The sequence below is a fragment of the Callorhinus ursinus genome, unplaced genomic scaffold, assembly GCF_003265705.2.
Source record: "Callorhinus ursinus isolate GAN/ISIS: 27379988/994484 unplaced genomic scaffold, GSC_fseal_2.0 scaffold35, whole genome shotgun sequence".
Taxonomy (NCBI): domain Eukaryota; kingdom Metazoa; phylum Chordata; class Mammalia; order Carnivora; family Otariidae; genus Callorhinus; species Callorhinus ursinus.
This window is the reverse complement of record NW_027397097.1, coordinates 7,793,249-7,811,963: the sequence shown is the minus strand read 5'-3', so window position 1 is coordinate 7,811,963 and position 18,715 is coordinate 7,793,249. Positions and strand designations below refer to the sequence as shown.

The window sequence follows — 18,715 nt, the reverse complement described above, 5'->3', positions numbered from 1 at the left end:
TTTTAGATAGCTCACCTTGACTGTGGTCTGGGATGGGACAACGAAATACGGTAATGATGTCTCCCACCTCATCTGAAGGTGCAGTGAATGCCTATCAAAACCGCCATATGGTTTAAGGAAAAACTGACAAACTGATTCTAGAATTTATGATAGCATGAAGATTTATCAATAGCTAAGGCAGCCTTTAAAATAAGAAGAAAAAAGAGGCACTGCCCGATATTCAGCTATCCTAGAAAAACCACGGTCTCCAGTGCTATGTGGTTCTAGCACCAGAGCAGATAAATGGACTCTATGGGACAGAGCAAGGCGTTCAGAAACTGACCTATAAGTAGTCAGGAGGACAAGTTTCAGCCAAGCGCGTCAGAAAAGCCAAAATAACAGAATTCCAAATGAGTTAAAAGTTTGTTTCTCATTCAGCTCCGAGTCTGGAAGGAGAGAGCCCAGGGCTGGCTTGGCACTCTGCGGGGTCAGAGGTCTGGGCTCCTCCCCTCCCATTGCTCTGCTCGTGCCTCCAATCCCAAGGTGATGGTTCAGGGTGACCGCTTAATTCTGGCCTTCATATCCATGTCCCAGCCGGCAAGAAGGAGGAGAAGGGCTGAGGGCAAGCCCTTTCCATTGCAAGGACACCTCCCAGCAGCTGCCCACCCCACTTCTCCTTCCACACCACTGGTCACCCGCCAAGTGTAGGCAGCCCTAGGTCATCCTGTGCCCGGCCAGACAGCAGGGCTTCTGTAGCTGCAGAATAAGGATGGGGACCGGATGGATCTCTGTGGATGACCACACCATGCATACATAGGAACTGGTCCGTGACGGGGGTAGCCTCAGGTATCGGTGGAGGATGGATAGATATGGTAGAAACTGGCATTGGGAAAACTGGCTCAATGGGTGGAGAAAAGTAAAAGTAAGTTCATACTAAATACAAAATAAATAAGGTTAAATAAAGATCTAAATTTGAAAGATAACACTTTTAAAACTAATTGAAGAAAACATCAGAGAATATGATCTCAGAGAAGGATTCCCTAACACCAAAAAGAGCACAAATGTTACAGTAGCAAAATGATTGATTAGACTATGTAAGAATGAAAGATACCTGTTTAATAAAGGACACAGCTAATAGGTGACAGCCTGGGAGAAGATCCTGGTGACCATAAACCCAAAACTCAGGCTTCAGTATGGAAGAGGTGAGGTCGGAGGCAGGGAGTCCAGTTTGGAGGCTGTGGCGGTAATATGGGAGACAAAGGTGAGCTGGGCCTAAAAAGAAACAATGTGGGTATGGGATGAAGCCTGCAAGTCACTGAGCTCAGTCCCTTCATTTTGCTGGTAAGGAAACTGAGGCCCAAGACCAGGTAAAGCAGTGGGGAGTCCTATGCAACATCTGGGATCAGTCCCTTAGGAGCAAAACCAGATTAAAAACCCAGGTCTCTTGACTCTACTCTGGTGAGAGGAGACTGAACTTCGCTTGTACGTTTCTATAAACATTCATTGGGATCTACTGTGTCCAATTCTGCGCTAGGCGCTGGGGGTACAGAAAGGGAAAAGACATGTTTCCACACTCGAAATGGTATCAATCTAAAGAGAGAAAAATGGGTAAGTGTAATAAAAAATGCACGCTGTGATAGAGACAGGGACTAGGCGTGTACTATCTGAGAAGCAGTGAATGATTCAGGGCCTGGGCTCAGGAGCGTTTCTGCTACCACCTGTGTGACCTCAGGTGAGCCACTAGCCTGTCCCTCCCCCCAACCCCGTCCTCCCCTCCCCCCGTTAATACAGAGGGGATCATAGGACCTATCTTAGGGTCGTTGTGAGCATTCAATCAGAAAGGCAGGACGGCCTGTTCGGGACATTCTGGGTGTTATGGTGGGGGTGCGGCAGCCTTGGGGTGTGAGTCTGGAAATGGTAGGCAGAGATCTTGCATTCTTTGCAGAATCAAGGGGACTCTGTGGTTGGCCACAGAAGAGGGCCATTTCCTGCTCCATCGGTGATTCTGCCCGTTTGTCCTTGTCCCAGGCATCTTGCACAAAGGGAATGGGGAGAACCAGTTTGTGTCTCAGCAGCCACCTGTCATCGGGAGCATCATGGGCAATGGGCGCCGGAGAAGCATCTCCTGCCCCAGCTGCAATGGCCTTGCTGATGGCAATAAGCTCCTGGCCCCCGTGGCCCTCACGTGTGGCTCCGACGGGAGCCTCTACGTGGGAGACTTCAACTACATCCGAAGGATCTTCCCCTCTGGGAATGTCACCAACATCCTGGAGTTGAGGTATGTAAGGTGATGCCCTCCTCACACTTCTAACAGCGTCCCTTGGCCATCCCGTGGGCCCACCGGGCATTACCCACTGCACCCAGAAGGGGGGACAGACAGAGCCTCACCTGTCAGAGTCCATCGGGGACTTTTCACTTCCCAGCTCAGGGGCTGAACTCTACACTGGGGAAGCAGGTGCTGTTTTCCACGGGGCACTGCAACGAAGACAGACCACTTGTGGGACAGGGGGATATCCTTGGCGCCCAGAAGATGTAAAGGTCTGCTACCAACCAGGAATTAGACTCTGGAAGCCAAACAGATTGGAATTAGTCCCATGGGTCTTCTTAGAAGGACAAGGACAGCAGGGTGGACACAGCCCCTGTGCCAGTGTTGCCAGGTTTGGCCCTGTTACTAAACACTCATCCGAGTTAGGAAGAGTTCTCTTCAGATAAAGGCCCATGAGCTGAAACCAGGCCATGCCTCTCGGCCCCTAACGTGCTGCAGAGCCAGCCAACTCCGCCTTTTCTTTCTCCCCATCCCAACCATGCATGATGGTGCACAGCCAAACTTAGAGCTCAGGGAAGGGCCTGATGGGTTGCATTTTCTCTGGGCCTCCCTAAAGCAGGTCTTTTTAGAACCAAAGCACTGTCATAGGGTGGGTTCTAGGGTTACAGAGAAGCTGCGATTAAAGACAGGGGAGCCCCATGCTCCCTTTCAGGAGAAATGGCACCAAGTTCCTCAGAACTGCTTTAGGGAAGGGGATCTGCCCATCTCCTGGACTGGGGTCCATGTGAACAGGACAGGCCCGTGAGCTGGAAAGCCTTCCTCCAAAATGGCCAGGGATGTGGAAACTCACTTTTGTGAGGTTCCAACTATTTGCCCAGTATAACAGTCCTGCAAGATACTTATCATGATTGCCCTTGACAAGCAAGAAAAAGGAGACTTGGGGAATTTAAAAAATCTGCCCAAAGTCCAGCTTCTAGAATGGCAGACCCAAACCCAGAAGGCCATCCATCACACAGCTCTGCCTCACCAAAGAATTGTCACCTGACCCAAGGAGGGCCACTTTGGCTTTAATGCCACGTTAAATTATTCCCTGGAGGTAATTGCCTGCTGACAATTTCACTCTGCAGGATGCATGTGTAAGGAAGGGAAAGCTTGCTGGCTGACCACAGTTGTGGCAGCCCTCAGGAGGAAAAGGTTCATTCTCTCTCTCTCTCTCTCTCTCTATCTCACACACACACACACACACACACACACACACACACACACACACATGGACAAGTAAAGCAGAGGGTCTTTGGCCACGAGAAGAATCAGATGCTCAAATTCTCTGGACTCCTAGGAGATGAGATATCAGGCTAAGGAGAACCACTGGTGACCATTCTCTGCCTTTTTCTCTCTTTTATGAATTTCACTGCCACAGACATCTGTTTGCTCCAGTCAACTGCTCACATTGTCTTCCTGTCTCCTAGAATACGATGGAAAGAGCCATCGACCAGGGAGTCAGGCCACCTTAGCAGAGAAGCTGTACAACTTTGGGCAGGACACTTACCCTCTCTGGGCCCCCATTTTCACATCTTCAAATAAGACATCCCATTTTCCCTGCCTCCCTCCCACATTTGAGGGGAGATCATGGAAGACAATAAGCAAGGGAGGGAGGAGTTAATGAAATCTGGAAAGAAAAATAAATTTATCAATATGTTATCATCTTAATATATTTTCTTCCCGGCCTGTTTCCCTGTTCACCCCCTCCCTTCTAAGTACAGTGTATCTCCAATTCTGTATTCCGTTATGAGGAGGATCACGGTGGGCTTCGCGAGTTTTGAATGCCCTCTGTAGGGCCGTGTGCACGCGGACAGAGACACAGCAGTGAGCGGCTGTATCTCTGGGCACGTGTCTGTGCATGGGGGAGGGAATCAGCTGTTCCAGCCTCTGTCTTAGCCCTGGTGAGGGCAGCGGCATGTCAGCCTCTTCCTCATCCTGAACTCAGAGGTAGTGGTGCCAGAGAAACCATGCCTCTTCCATGATATGTAGCTGCTTGTAAGTGAGCTCACTGACGAGTAATATCCAATATAAAATAAATCAGTGTCATAGCTGCTAAGTCTTTATTTATTATAGTATTGTACAGTACCATTGCTGTCAAGTTTTCAGGCTGCTAATAATGCTTCTAACCCCGCTGCTAACACCTCATTCTTTCTTCTATTCCCTGCTCTCCTGTCTTCTGTCAGAAATAAAGATTTCAGACATAGGTAAGCGAACCAGTGGAGAATTTCCCGTCTCTCCTCTGCCTTGTTGCATGTTGTGTGGTAAGCTGCACGTGTCAATTTCCGCTGGCTCAATAGCAAATGAATCCTGTGCATTTGGAACTGATTGGGGGTAATCAGTTACCATGAGAGGACGTCATTAAAAATGGTGGGGACGGGTGGCGAGAGCCTGCACTCCTTCCATCTCTAGCGAAGTGCAGCAGCTACTCTGGTCATCTGTGGACATGACAGACTGAAATAATAGGGGAAACAGTTTTAACCTTGGCATAGTAATTTGAACACCCGTCTGCTTCTCCTTGGGATAAATGAGGACATCATCCTAACTGTGTTGCGTGGCTTCGATGGTCACGGTGGGGGAGTCTTGAGAACATCTCGATGGGGCAAAGAACCTGGAAGAAGACAGGTTTCAGATTTGCATTTCTGTGGGCATTCTGGTTGACTTGGATTTGGTGGTTGGGATACCAGGTGACCCCACCAGAAAGTTTGCCAGCAAGGACAGAGTGGGGGAGGATCTTCCAGACCATATGGGCCACCGAAAAGAGTGGTCCCCAAATAGGAACTTTGTCACAGTGTAGATTTGTCACGGAGGCTCACTGTGACACTGCAGCAGGCAGAGAGGGCCTCATCAGACGCACCAAGAGGATTGTCTGCCCGTCAGCACTGCTGTCTTTGTGGCGCTAGTCTGACTCCTGGGGAACGGTCGCCTCACACACATCTGGATGACTTGAAAGTGGCTGTGGGCAGATGGAGCTGGGGCTGCCACAGAGGTGACTCTCAGTTATCCACAGGTGGCTCCCATCAAACTGGTACATGGGGTAAGTGCTCAGTTGGGCTCAAAGAAAATCTTAGGACAGTGGAAGGAGTTAGACAGACCCAAATCCAGTAATGTTTATATCCACACCTATGTAATTAGATGTTGTATTAATTTAACAATCATATATATTACCTTTTTTAAGACCTTATTTATTAGAAAGAGAGAGCACAAGTAGGGGGCAGGGGCAGAGGGAGAAGCAGACTCCCTGCTAAATGCAGAGTCCGGAGCCCAACATGGGGCTCGATCCCAGGATGCTGGGATTATGACCTGAGCTGAAGTCAGATGCTTAACCGACTGAGCCACCCAGACACCCCAATCATGTATATTGTTTTAAGGTTATAATAATAATTAACATGGATAGAGCATCTCATGTGTGGTAGAGCGAGCGTTCGGCGATTTACATGGACTATAGCAGTTCATCCCCAAACCACCCTGTGAGGTAGGCATTCTTGCCACACCCAGTTTACAGATGAGCAAGCTGAAGCTCCCCCGTTGTGTGACCTTGAAAAAAATCACTTCATCTTTCTAAGCTTTTGTTTCTGCCTGGAAATTAACAAAGTCACTCTTGGAAGCTGCTTCACGGGTTACGGAGGTTGCTTATAAGGTAGATAGCATTGTGCCAGGCACAGACATGGTTGTTATTATTATTATTATTATTGTTATATGTATTATTACTATCATCATAACCATTATATGATGATGATGGCATCTCCCTCTTTCCCAAAAAGGAATTCAGTCCTCTTATAACCAAAGACACACGTCTTAAAGTAAATTAAATAGAAGTTGAGAACAAAGGAAAAAAGGAGGAAACACATATGTGATTGTGTGTTAAACTAGCCCCTGAACTTCCTGGCGGCCAGAGTAAACAGGGAAACATAATTATTCTCATGGTTTGCATTATCAGAAGTGGGAAAATATGCTCACTTCTCAGAGGGGGGAGTATTTTTTTCCTGACACTGAAATCTCTAAAGAATTTTCAGTGAGCTTCGTATGGATGATACTGAACTGTGAATCAATACATACCCCCAAGTTGGGTTTTAGAGAGAACACAGAAATACGTTTCATATGAAGATCTGGGGTGAAAACCCAGCATTTCACATGAAAACCTTCAGTCAGTGGTGGTCACTGGCTGGGACGCAGCTGAGCTACAGGGAACAGAGCTGGGAAGAATCAGGAGGCCAGGGCTCCTGTCCAGCTTTGTGGCGCACTCGTCGGGTGCCTCTGGGTTGGTCACCCAGAATTTCCAGTTTCCAGTCTCATCATCTGTAAACCGTAAGAGTTGTGGTTTTGATGCCTTTTGTTTCTGACGTTTCGTGATCTTTCGATACATCCACGGCACAATTTCAAAGCCAGCTTCCTGCCCTACCTCAATTCATCGCTTTCTCGGGCGCCAAAAACTACTTCTGAAGCAAAACAAAGTGGAAGGAAAAAAGGAATTTCTTTCTGCCTTCTCCAGTTTCCTAAAGAAAATCTGGAGTGGAAGACCCAGGTCCCAGCTCTGATTTTAACTGGCACTTGGATACTGGTAAATCCCTCCTCTCTACGGGCCTTTGTGTCCCCATTTGTAAATGTCAGAAGTGGCTTAAACATTCTAAAATGTCCTCTCTGCCCATGAGCATTTTCTGTCTCAGCTGTTCCCAGGAGTGGCGGTCCGCGTGTGTGCTTCCCAGGGCAGTCTTGTCCCTCTCTGTCCAGCCTCCATGCCAGCCCACCACGCAAGGCATACCCAGTCCAGGGACCCCTTGGGCATCTTCCTTGGTGGACCCCTTCAGGGAACGAAGGTCCTCCTTCCCTCCTAGATCTCTTCCCCGGGGTCGTGGAGGAATGCTTGAAGTCTGTTGTTCCGAAGCACATTTGAACTCAGGTCTCCATCGATCCCAGCTGCACATATTAAGTTAACTCCAACAGAGAGCCCTTTACTACCCCAGGAAATAGGCCTGGCAGGACAATATTAAGTCTGACATACTTGGCTTTTCCATTATACAGTGACATAAATACTCTGAAGGTTTCTCCAGGTAACCAGCTGCCATTTATCGGGCATTTTTATTTCTTAATGGAACAGGCACTATGCTCAGCGATTTATATTCTTTATACAACGTTGTCCTCAAAGTAGCCCTTTGAAGTAGTTGTGGTTATCCCCATTTCTCAGATGAAGAAATTAAGGCTCAGAGTAATGAAGTGATTTGCCCAAGGTCACCTACCAAGTTGGTGGTAGAACCAGCATTTGAACCCCTGTCTTTGTGGCTCTTCCCACTGGTTCCAAGAACCAGTAAATCAGGTTCTGCCAGGGCTGCCACCAGATGCAGCCAAAGGATGCTCGTTTGTAGACGTTCCTCTGAGACAAAGGGAGAATTCTCACTCAGAAGCAGGGACTAGAGTGCTTCTGGTCCCTGGACTCCCAGATCCTGCCAGGAAATTCCCCACGGCATCCAGAAAGAGGGCAGAGTGAGGCTCGATTTCAGCTCATGAACTTCGGTGATGACACCCTCAGAGTCTCCAAGAATGTCCGTAGCTTCCAGAGGTGCCAAGTTCATGTCTACAGAGGTAGAAAAGAATGTGGATCCCTTGGTGGACTCTTGGAAACAGAGCTGTGACCCTCCCCTGTGCCCAGCCTGGCCCAAGATGCTAGGAATCAGAGCTGAATCTGGCATGGTCCCTGCTGCAGAGCTGGGCCTGGGGCTCCATCTCACGCAGGGATGGTTTTTAGAGTATTCCAAGGCCTTGCTACTCACAGTACAGACAGGCAACCCTGGCATCCTCCGAAAACTTGTTAGAAATACAGGCTCTCGGGCCACACCCCAGAACTGCTGAACTGGAATCTACATTTTAACACGATCTCCAGGTGATTCATGTGCCCATTAAAGTTTGAAGAGCACTGCTGTAAGGCCTCAGTTTCCAGATCTGGCTGTGCCTCGGAGTCACCTGGAGAGATCTTAAAGGTACAGATGCCCAGGCCCTTCAGATGTTGTCAGTGAGGCTTTTCTTTTCCTTTTTCTTTTTTTAAGCTTCTCTGGTGAATCTGATGTGTAACCATCACCGATAAGCACCATCACTGTAAGCTCCTTAGCATTAGTATTTCCTCTGTACACTCCCAGGGAGGCAAACAGTCATTCACTCGCTGATTCAGAAAGTCAGTAGACCTTTCTGGAACATTTACTCTGCATCAGCCCGGAGCTAAGCAGCAGGGCCTTGAAGCTGGTCCTTGCTCTTGAAGAGTTCAAGATGTCATTGAGGAGAACACAACTAAATAGAAAAGTGTTAAGGTGCTACAGGTACTAAAATTATATTCTGTGGAGGGCCTAGTGATGCCACAGAGGAAGTGGCCAGTTAGCCAGTAGAGGAAAGCAGGGCCTGGGAATCCAGGGATGGCAGTACAGATGAGATGATGCTGGAGCTGGGTCTCAGGACAGGGTCTGGTGCTCCCCGGTGGGTCAGGGCAGGGCCATTTTCAAGGCCCTGAGAGGCAGTGTGGGCAAATAGGAAGAACACAGCCTTTAGGTCAAAAAGATTGGAGTTGGAAACCCATCCTGCCACTCAGCAGTTTCTGGCCCTGGTCAAGTCACTTCATCTCTGGTAGTCTCTGTTTTCTGAAATATATATATTTTAAAAACAATAATCACCTGCCTTACACAGTAGTTGTGAGGAGGGTCAGGCTCTGTGTATAAAGTTCTAGGAGGGTGTCGGGGACAGAACAAGCCCCCAGAGGTGGTAGCAGATGCTCTCATACCCGCGACAGTCATCTCGGCAAGCTCTGCCCCGCCGAACGGTGGTCCTGCCCCTGGCAGAGGTCTGGTGGCTGCTCCCTAGGCAGGTGGCATGAGGAAACAGTGCCCTGAAGGCTGTCGAAGAGCTCTACCAACCAGAAAGGGCTGTTGAGATGTCTAATTTCATCTGATCCTGATGATAAGCCTGTGGGCCAAGCAGAGCAGGAACTTCATCAGCTGACAACCGAGGGACCTACAGTTTGACCAATGTAGGAGACTTGCTCAAATTAGAACCCCCGTCTCCTAAGCTCAAAGCTAGCGTTCTTTCCCTACACTTCCCTGACCACCAGATGGCAAATATGTCCTTGGGCACAAAAGATGGGCCACAGCTCTTTCAGACTCTCTGGGACAGTCCTGCCAGTGCCACCCCCTTCTGGAATTCACTGAGCTGAGAAACTGTACCAGAGTGACACGTCTCTGGGTCAGTGCAGGCAGACAGGAGCCAGAAACTCAGGGGGCAAATCTAAGTGGACAGGGCCCCCACCATACTCCCTCTGGGACACGTTTTCTGCCAAGGTGGATAGCACCAGTTTATCATGAGCGATGCACAAAGAGATGAAATGATCTCCCCCACCTCACAGCTGTCATCAGGAAAGCAGAGAGGTCAAGGTTGCCCTGCAGGGGCAGAGTGGGATCTAAGGCTTTCTGTTTAGCCAGAGTCCGTGTCATCTGGGAAGATTAAAAGATAAGTCTCAGGGGGAATTTCAAGATAAACAGGACATCTTTCCTGTTATCAGTTTCCCCCAAAAGAGAAGTGAAAGAAACACCAATAATTTGAATGAAAATGATATTTAAATAAGCTCAAAATGGAGATGCCATCCATTTAAAGCAAATGGCTACTATGCCCTAGAAGGCACCAAGCTGAACATTGGAAATACAAAATGAATACAATCCCATCTCTTCCCTTCAAGTGTTGAGTGTCAGACTTGGGAGACAGCCTCATAAATAAATAGTCACAGCATTATGTGAAGTATCCTGTTACCCAGTTATGAACAGATAGGAATCTCCACACACAGGGGTCAGGGAAGGTTTTGCCAGAAAAGATACCATTGAGCTGACACCTGAAGAATGAGTAGAAGTTCAGCAGGGGGACGGAATATTCCACAGAGCGGGGATGGAAGGTACAGAGAGGTGTGAGGGGGGGAGGGGACAAGGTGCTGGAGTGCAGGCCATCTGCTGGAAGGAGGCTGGGGAGAAGAGACAGCAGCAGCGTGTGAAGGGCCCTGTGTGTTGCTCCGCCGGGGAGTCTGAACTCAGCCCAGAAGCCATGGGGAGTCCTGGAAGGGAGGGCATTGGCACTGGGGTGACGTGATGATGTCTGGGTTAGAACAAGGAAGAATGGCCTGGGGAGGACCCAGGCTGCAGGCAGAGAGACCTGCCTGTTATTTGAGAAGGATGAGGTGATGGGACAGTTGTGTTGGGTCTACAGAGGAAGGACAGCTGGAGAAAATCATGTCACCTTCGTCTAATTCAAGGAGAGAAAATAAAGAGAGGCTATCTTGGGTCTGGGAACCTGGCCCTGTTAAGAATCAGCCAGTCCCCAAGACAACACCCAAAGCAAAGGATGGTTATGATGACAGGCCAGATTAAGACCTTCAGAGACCTTGACACTGAAAAGATGATGATGCCCCCGTCTTCATGTGTAATTCAAAAAACACCAATCTGTAAAATAAAATTTTGTTTTTCAAAAGGACCCAAAACCTACATGCCTGATAAAACGTAAAATCGCTTCCTTCTAGACTTTTTTCTGATTCTCTTACCTGCATCTTGAAGGTTTGTACAGTGCCCCTCCTTTGCTGGCACTGCTCAGGCTGCCCTCTGAATCCCCAGCACAGTTTGCATCCCACCATCCAGTGAAAGTGGCCGGTGCCGGGCCATCCAACCTGAACAGAGGGGCAGTCCCTTGAATCAGAAGACTTTCCAGAGGCTTGGAAGTGGCTACCAGTATTGAGATGCAGTTTGAGGGCCTGAGAATGGCCAGGCCATGCACAGGGACTGAAAGTTAGCTTTCTAGGAGTTAGGAGTCCAGCTCCAATTTAGCCTAGACTTAGAAGAAATTATAAAGCAGTACCATGTGATAGGACAATTCAGGTTTAATTAGGGAGTCCTCTCCAACTGTAAAAAAAGACATAATGACTAGGAATTAAAATAACAGTTACGATTATTGAGTATCTACGATGTGCCAAGCACTATGCTAAATAATCTTCAGATATGATTTTTTATAATTTTCTCAGTACACCGACAAAGTAACTGTTCATACCCCATTTTGCAGAGGCTTGAGGCTCAGAAGGCCAGCTAACTTGCCCAGGTTTCAGAACCTGGAAATGACAGAGCCAGACTTGGAACCCAGACTGATCTGATGCCAGTCCTTGTGCATTTTTCCTGCCGTGTGCCCAGGGCCAGTGCCTTGTCTCTGCCACCCTCCCTAAGGTCATGGTCTGCCTCTGCCTCCCTCTGTCAGCAGAGCCTTGTCTTTAGGACTGGTTTCCAGAAACAGAACGGCCCCCTTGTTTTATTTCTTTTTCCTTGGGTGTTGCTGCAAATTACAAACTCATCCTGCAATTCCTTATAGCTGACTACAGAAGGGAGACTCCTGGGCTCCTGATCAGTATAATGTAGGTCTGAGTCGACAGAAGACTGTATTGTCACTGACTGGGAGTCAGATCTGGCCAGGCTCTTATCAGTCAGTCCTGACGTGGCTGGGGGAGGGGCTGCCATGCAAACTCGAGGGAAAAGGGCTTGTGTTTTGAACTCTTGAAGTGTTTTTTTAGAGGCAAGCCCTCTTGTGTTTCTGGCTTGGATTTACAGGCCACCCATGGTAAGCTTCCCTGATAATCATTTTAAGAAAACACATGTTGAGCTCCTCATATGGCCATGGTGCTGGGCCGGGCATCACAGTCATTGGCAAGAGCTTCTTGTATTAACAGTTAGGTAAGAGGGATAGTGAGGGAAGCCAACCACTGGGGTCAGAAAAATTGCAGAACCATCACCCAAAAGAGGGACATCATCCCCAGGTGACTTTTTGCTTGGACTCTGTGGTCTCCTGATGGGAAGGAAGAAAGTGCTCACCAAAGGGTGTGTTCTTATTTCACAGCCATAGCCCAGCGCATAAATACTACCTGACCACGGACCCCATGAGCGGGGCTGTCTTCCTCTCGGACACCAACAGCCGGCGGGTCTTTAAGATCAAGTCCACCGTGGTGGTGAAGGACCTTGTCAAGAACTCCGAGGTGGTCGCGGGGACAGGTGACCAGTGCCTCCCCTTCGATGACACTCGATGCGGGGATGGTGGCAAGGCCACCGAGGCCACACTTACCAACCCCAGAGGTAAGGCCTTGCTTACCTTGCTTACAGTAACATTGATGGGGGTCCTGATAATTAACTTCCCAGGAGTGAGGAGTCCAACTCCACACTCAGGCTTAGAATTGGAAAAAATTATAAGTAAGCCCCATGTGATAGCAAAATTCGGCCTTCATACCCACTCCATTTTCAAAAGAAATACATGCTTATCTTTGTGAAAGCATTCTGGAAAATACCAAGAAGTCTCCAGGGAAAAGTTAAAATTGTCACCATTCCACCTGCCAGAAATATTCCCAGGTAACATTTCCTGTCTTTCCTTCTAGTCCTTTTTCTGTGTGTTGTGGTCACGTTAAACAAACTGTTTTGGTAACCTCCTTTATTTTTTCCCTAACTGATATATCATGAACACTTCCCCATGTTGTTAGTCTTCTCTGCCCTCATTTTTTATGGCTATATAGCATTCCATCAAATGGATGTCCATCCTTCACTCATCAGTCCCCTCCTGTTGGACATGTATGCTCTCTCTCATGTTATTGTTTTATCAGAACATTGCAGTGCTCGCTTCGGCAGCACATATACTAAAATTGTGAACGATATCAGAACATTGCAGCATGTCATCTTTGTAGATGCTCACACGCCATAGGACAGGTTAACTGTTGGCTTCAGTTTTGAGTCCTTCAAAAAGTTAGACCTCTTCATACCCACAATTACAATTTTCCATTCACTTATTCAGCATGTATTCACTGAGTGTGCAGTGCACTATGGTTGCATAGGTAAGTTCAACGTAGCAGAAGAAATAAGACTTGAACGTGAACCACCGTTGTGGGAGAGAGGAAGAGGAGCTTCTCCCTGAGGAGAAAGGAGACGTGTGCACAGGACTCAGAATTCTATACTTCATAAGATAGCCCACAAAAATGTCATATGTGATTATATTAGTAAATGGTGCCAGATTTCAGGGCATCTCCTGGACCTAGCTCTGCCCCTCATGAATAGAATTAATGTCCGTGTCAGTGGTTGGTAAAATGCAGTTGGCATATGCACTTTCCAGTCAAAGCATTAGTCTGGTGAAATCAGGCTGTTCTGTATTCAAATTCAGTCATTGTCACCTCATAGCCATGTGAGTTGGGCTGAATTGCTTAACCTGTCTGAGCCACACTTGCCTCGCCTATGAAACAGAAACGTACTGCACAGTCAGAGTACAGATTAAATCTGATCAGGAGTGAAAATGCTTAGTTCCGTGGTTCCAGGCACCTGATAAACATCTCATAAATGGTGACTTCTATTATAATTGCTATCTTACATTACATTATGTTACCACACCATATAGCATCATATCTCATCTCATCTCATCTCTCTCACATACCTGGACTGGTCGGGTGGTAACTGTGGGGTAAGTATTGTGACTTCTGCCGTCCCAGTTATGATTTCCTAACCCTGAGCGAGTAGTAGCCTGCAGTGGAAAGAACACCAGGCTTGCACTTAGGGATCCTGCATTATGATTCGGTCCTGCAGCTCCCTGGCCTCTGACTTCCTCCTCTGGGCCTCAGTGTTCCCATTGGTAAATGAGCAGATGGGGCTCCATGGGTCCCCCAAGACCCCATTCAGCTACAGCATTCTATTCTCTTAGAAGTAAATGTTTTTTCTGAAAATGTTACTCTCTCCAGGGCTTTCTCAGGTGCCCCCCCCCCACGCACACACAGATGCACACACGCAGGCACCCAGATGCAGCAGCAGTGAAATTGCCCAAAAGTCTGTAATTAACCCAGAGAGAAATGACAAGGGTGCCACGGCACGCAGACACTTCACAGAAGGGAGGAGAAAAGATGTCCATCTATTTAGCACAACAAAAAGAGAAAAATCTGAAGTAATTAATCAGGGGGCAGTCACTTCTATTAGCCTGTGCAGCCAACTTTGTAAACAAGAAACCCGATTGTTCACGGAGCACTCATCAGTCCCAGCAGTTGGAAGAGGAAGACAGAGCGTAGCCAGGCAGACAAGAAAACTCCTGTCCCAGTACTTAACAGAACACAATTAATTTAGACTCTAGGCAGGGGCAGAAGAAAGGCATCCCTGCCTGAAGGCTGCCTTGTCCCCTGTGAGAAATCGCCCTCCGGCCCTGAGCAGCCTAATGAGGGGGTGGACAGAACTACTGCTCCGAGGAGTCTTCAGCACTCAGAGGGCCTGGGGTGCCTGAAACCACCCCAGTCCCAGACTCACGGACCCCGAGAGCAAGGGCCTCCACAAAGCGCTGGTCACGTTCTCAGAATTCTCAGTCACTAGTAATTATTGAGGGCTATTACAAGTGTCAGCTATTTTTTTTTTTAAAGATTTTGTTTATTTATTTGACAGAGAGAGTTAGTGAGAGCAGGAACGCAAGCGGAGGTGTGGGAGAGGGAGAAGCAGGTGCGGGGCTCGATCCCAGGACCCCGGGATCATGACCTGAGCCAAAGGCAGACGCTTAACGACTGAGCCACCCAGGCGCCCCACAAGTGTCAGCTATTATCCTCTCCGTTTTGTTGACAAGAAAGCTGGATTCAGTGAAGTGACACGGCCAAGGGTCTACAACTGGAAAGCTTTCTGTTGCAAGTGCCTCTACCCTTCTTTCATTTCAGTGCCCAGAGAAGCCTGAACAGAACACAACTGACTGGACTCTCCTTTTCTTCGTCATGTCACTCCCTGGGGCACTCCGCAGGGCCCTGACTCATTCCCGCCCTCCCCCACCTAGCCAGTGTGCTCCCTGGGGGTTCATCCTGTCTTTCTCTCAGCCCCAGCACCCCTGAGCAGTTCTCGGTTTGGTCGGGCTATGTCTAACCCTTGGGGTGGTAATTTGGGGTGAAAATCAGTATCACCCATGATAAAACATATCTTAGTCCCAGTCCCAGCCACCCCCAGAATTAGTATTTCCAGGAGTGAGGCCAAGCAGGTATATGTTGGGAAAAATAAAAACTCTTTTGGTGATTCTGATATACATCACTGGTTTATTGTATTAGAGTGATTCTCGAACTTTGTTTTAGATCATTACCACCTGAGGTGCTTGTCAAAAATACAGATAGATATTCAGGCTCTGCTTGAGGTTTTCTGAACCAGCTCCCTGTGGAGTACGTAATAGAAAATGCACACACATCCAGGAGTGAGAAGTACAAATTGAGAACAATCCCTTCATTTAAGAGCTGAGAATACAAATGCAGAGACATCCAGTGACTTGCCCAAGGTCACACAGCTGGTCATGGAGAAGGTGAATGGTGAATTCAGACTGCTCTCGTCCATGTGCCTTTTTCTAGACATTTATTTCACCCATATCCTCTACACACATCCAAAGCTTTCATGTTTAGGCTCTGTACATCTATAATAACCAATAAAAATAAAATCAGAATAGAAGAACAAGAAGGATGATTATCTTGGGAGAAAAGAAAAATTGTTACCAAAAAGGGAATTTGATTATTATAATTACAAGGCTTCATAAGTAGATTAACTTAAATAATTCACAGTTTTGACATTGAAAAAGTTTCTCCCTACTGCTACCTCTAATGCTTGACAAACCCCCAGAAGTAGGAGTCTGGGTTTGGAGGCTAGCTAAGCTGACAGGTAAAAATCTCCAGAGGCAGTAAGGTGGAAGGACCAGAGCCCTGGAGAATCAGAAGACTTGAGTTCTAATCCCTGGTCTGAACAAGTCACCCTAAGCCCCTGGGCATCTGTCTTTAGGACTTCAGAAGGGGAATGAATCCTGTGGGGAGGATGTCATCAAATCACAGAGAGGAGGTTCTCCATCAGCCTGGAAGCCTCCACGAGCGTGTCGGTTGTTACCACCTCTAATGCTGCATTCCCTGTTTCGGCTTCTCTTTCTCAGGCATCACGGTGGACAAGTCTGGGCTGATTTACTTCGTGGATGGCACCATGATCAGACGCATTGATCAGAACGGGGTCATCTCCACCCTGCTGGGCTCCAATGATCTTACCTCGGCCCGGCCCCTCAGCTGTGACTCTGTCATGGATATTTCTCAGGCAAGGAGAAAGCTTTGCTTGCTAGAGCCCTGGGGCTGCACGCTCATCCTCTCACCTGATCCCCAGCCCTCCCGCCGGCCCCCCATCTTTATACCGCACTAACCCTTGAAGAGTACACTCTTGGCTGGGCCTGGGAAAAACACTAAGGACACAGAGATGAGTAGGGCATAGCTTGGTGCTCTGGGAGTTCACCATCAGGGGTGACAGGTGGGTGACAGAGGGATCTCAGGGGAGAGTGAAGAAATATGCCCAAGGAAGTTTCAAAAGCAGCAGAGATTCACGTGGTGTGAATTTAGATCCATAGCTGCCTGTGAGTTCCCTCTTTGGAAATACTTACAGTACCTGGACATTGTCTTTTCTCTTCCTATACTATAAACTCCATGAGGACAGGAATTCTGTCCATCTTTTCCTCCACTGTAACCAGAGGTATACGGTATACGGTATACGGTATATGGTATATGGTAGGAATATAACCAGTATTTGGTGATTGACAGATTGAATCCTAGCTTTGCCACTCACGAGCTGAAGTAATTTTAGACAAGTTCCTGAAGTCCTTTGAGCCTCTCTTTTTATATCTTTAAAGTGAAAATCATTGACTTCAGCCTGGCAGGATTGCTTGGAAAAAACATGAACAGTGAATACTGGGCGGCTAGCATTGCTTGGTTCTTCAAAGGCAGTCAACAAACAGAAGTTCTAGTGCCCACTTTCACAACGGAAGTACAATCTGTGCCAGGTTGTGAAGGTGAAATAGGGGTTGCTGGTTGGCAAGAAAGAACGGAGGCATCTCACACAAAGGGAGCAGCATATGCAAAGGTACAAAGATATTAATGGGCCTGGAACAGTCAAGGATCATTGGAAGATTGAATGCATGAGCCTAGGGTTCTTGGAATAAAGAAGCAGGAGTTGAAACTGGAAGCATGATTTGGGGCCAGTTAGGGAAAGACTTTCCCGTACCATGCCAGAGAGTCTGGACCTTAGCAGGGGACAGCGGGAACCCAGTGTAGACCCAGTGACTGGCCATTCAGCATGTCCTTAGTTTGTCCCGCAATGTCTTGACAAGGAAAATGTCCTTTATTGCTCGAGCCTTTGGCAGGGCCTGGCCGGAGCTGAATCAGTGAACATCCTTCTTGCCAACATTAGCAAAACCAAGGGAAAAAGGAAGGCAGGAGTTACTTTAAATTGCAGAGTGGTGTCAGCAATAACCTCACTTAGCTTTTTAAACCCCCTGCACAGAGGCCCTTTTCCACTGACTGCTGATCTGCTCCCTGTTCTCTGCAGGCAGTGGAGGTTGGGAGACCTCACTGGTCATGCCTGCCTGTTAGTTGGCATGTGTCGTGGAACGCCGTCCCCAGAGCCCCCTGGCTGTCGCTGGCCATCCCAGCACCCGCCTCACACCCCTTTCAGTTGCTGGCGTGGTTTTCCTCTGCACCAACTAATGTGATTGTTACGCTCCCAAATGAAATCTGTTCTCTGCCACTCGTCTTCCCAGTTTGGCAGGCTTCCCCTTGCTGGCTAGAGAATTTCCCTCTCCGGCCTGTGAGCAAGCTGGAATTACCCGTCAGGAAGCTGCCACGGCCTGAGGATGTGCACGCGAGTACTTTCAATTCTCAAAATAGGCCCTGCACCAGCCAGCACGGGCGCTGAAAATTTTCAATCCACACATTGGAAAGCTGTGTAACTTTAGTTAGAGGTGCTGCCAAGCAGCCAGATCCAAGGCTTGGAGGACAACTGGCAGATAGTGGAGTGGGGGAAAAAAACCCACACTTAGCTTCAGAAATCCTGGACCGCAGTCCCTTGGCCCCTGGTCCCCACTACCCTCATCTGAATCGAAGCATGGAATTCTTTTTACCAAGCTCTCTGGACACGGGCTGATATTTTTATGCACACGTGTGGGCAGGGTACTCGCTTTCATTCTGAGAGCTTCCTCTGTCCAAACACTCAGGGCTATTTCACTGCCCCCCCGCCCCGGGGGGAGCAGGGTGGTAAGCCAGAGAGCTAAGAACACAGCTCAGAGGCAAGAGTACGAAGCAGGGAACCAAGGAACTCGGACCAGCTCTCCTGGGAGGAGATGAAGACCGGGCCCCGAGGAGAAACTCGAGGGAGGCATAGAGTAGAGAAGGAACAGAAAATGTTGCAACCCAGTCGAAAGAGGGGATTCGTTCCTAGCTCAGCAGGCTACAGAGTATAACTCTGTATGGAGGGTCCAAAAAGATTTCTTGAGAACTTAGCACGTGCCAGGCACTGTTAGAAATGGGAATAGAGAGATGAGTATGACTTTGCTTTTCTTATTTAGCTGTCACAATAACCCCAAGGGGTGATACGATCTACC

The 18,715-nt window shown here is 48.2% G+C and overlaps 1 protein-coding gene across 2 annotated transcripts in view; it reads left to right on the top strand.

Moving 5' to 3' along the window:
• The window catches only part of TENM4 (teneurin transmembrane protein 4), a 714,583-nt gene that overhangs the window by 653,099 nt on the left and 42,769 nt on the right, over positions 1 to 18,715 (top strand). For both annotated transcript variants that reach the window (XM_073879780.1, XM_073879779.1), the window contains 4 exons: positions 2,008 to 2,257; positions 4,471 to 4,491; positions 12,179 to 12,411; positions 16,232 to 16,386. In XM_073879780.1, coding sequence (XP_073735881.1) covers positions 2,008 to 2,257; positions 4,471 to 4,491; positions 12,179 to 12,411; positions 16,232 to 16,386 — 659 coding nt within the window. The remainder of the gene's footprint in view (positions 1 to 2,007; positions 2,258 to 4,470; positions 4,492 to 12,178; positions 12,412 to 16,231; positions 16,387 to 18,715) is intronic.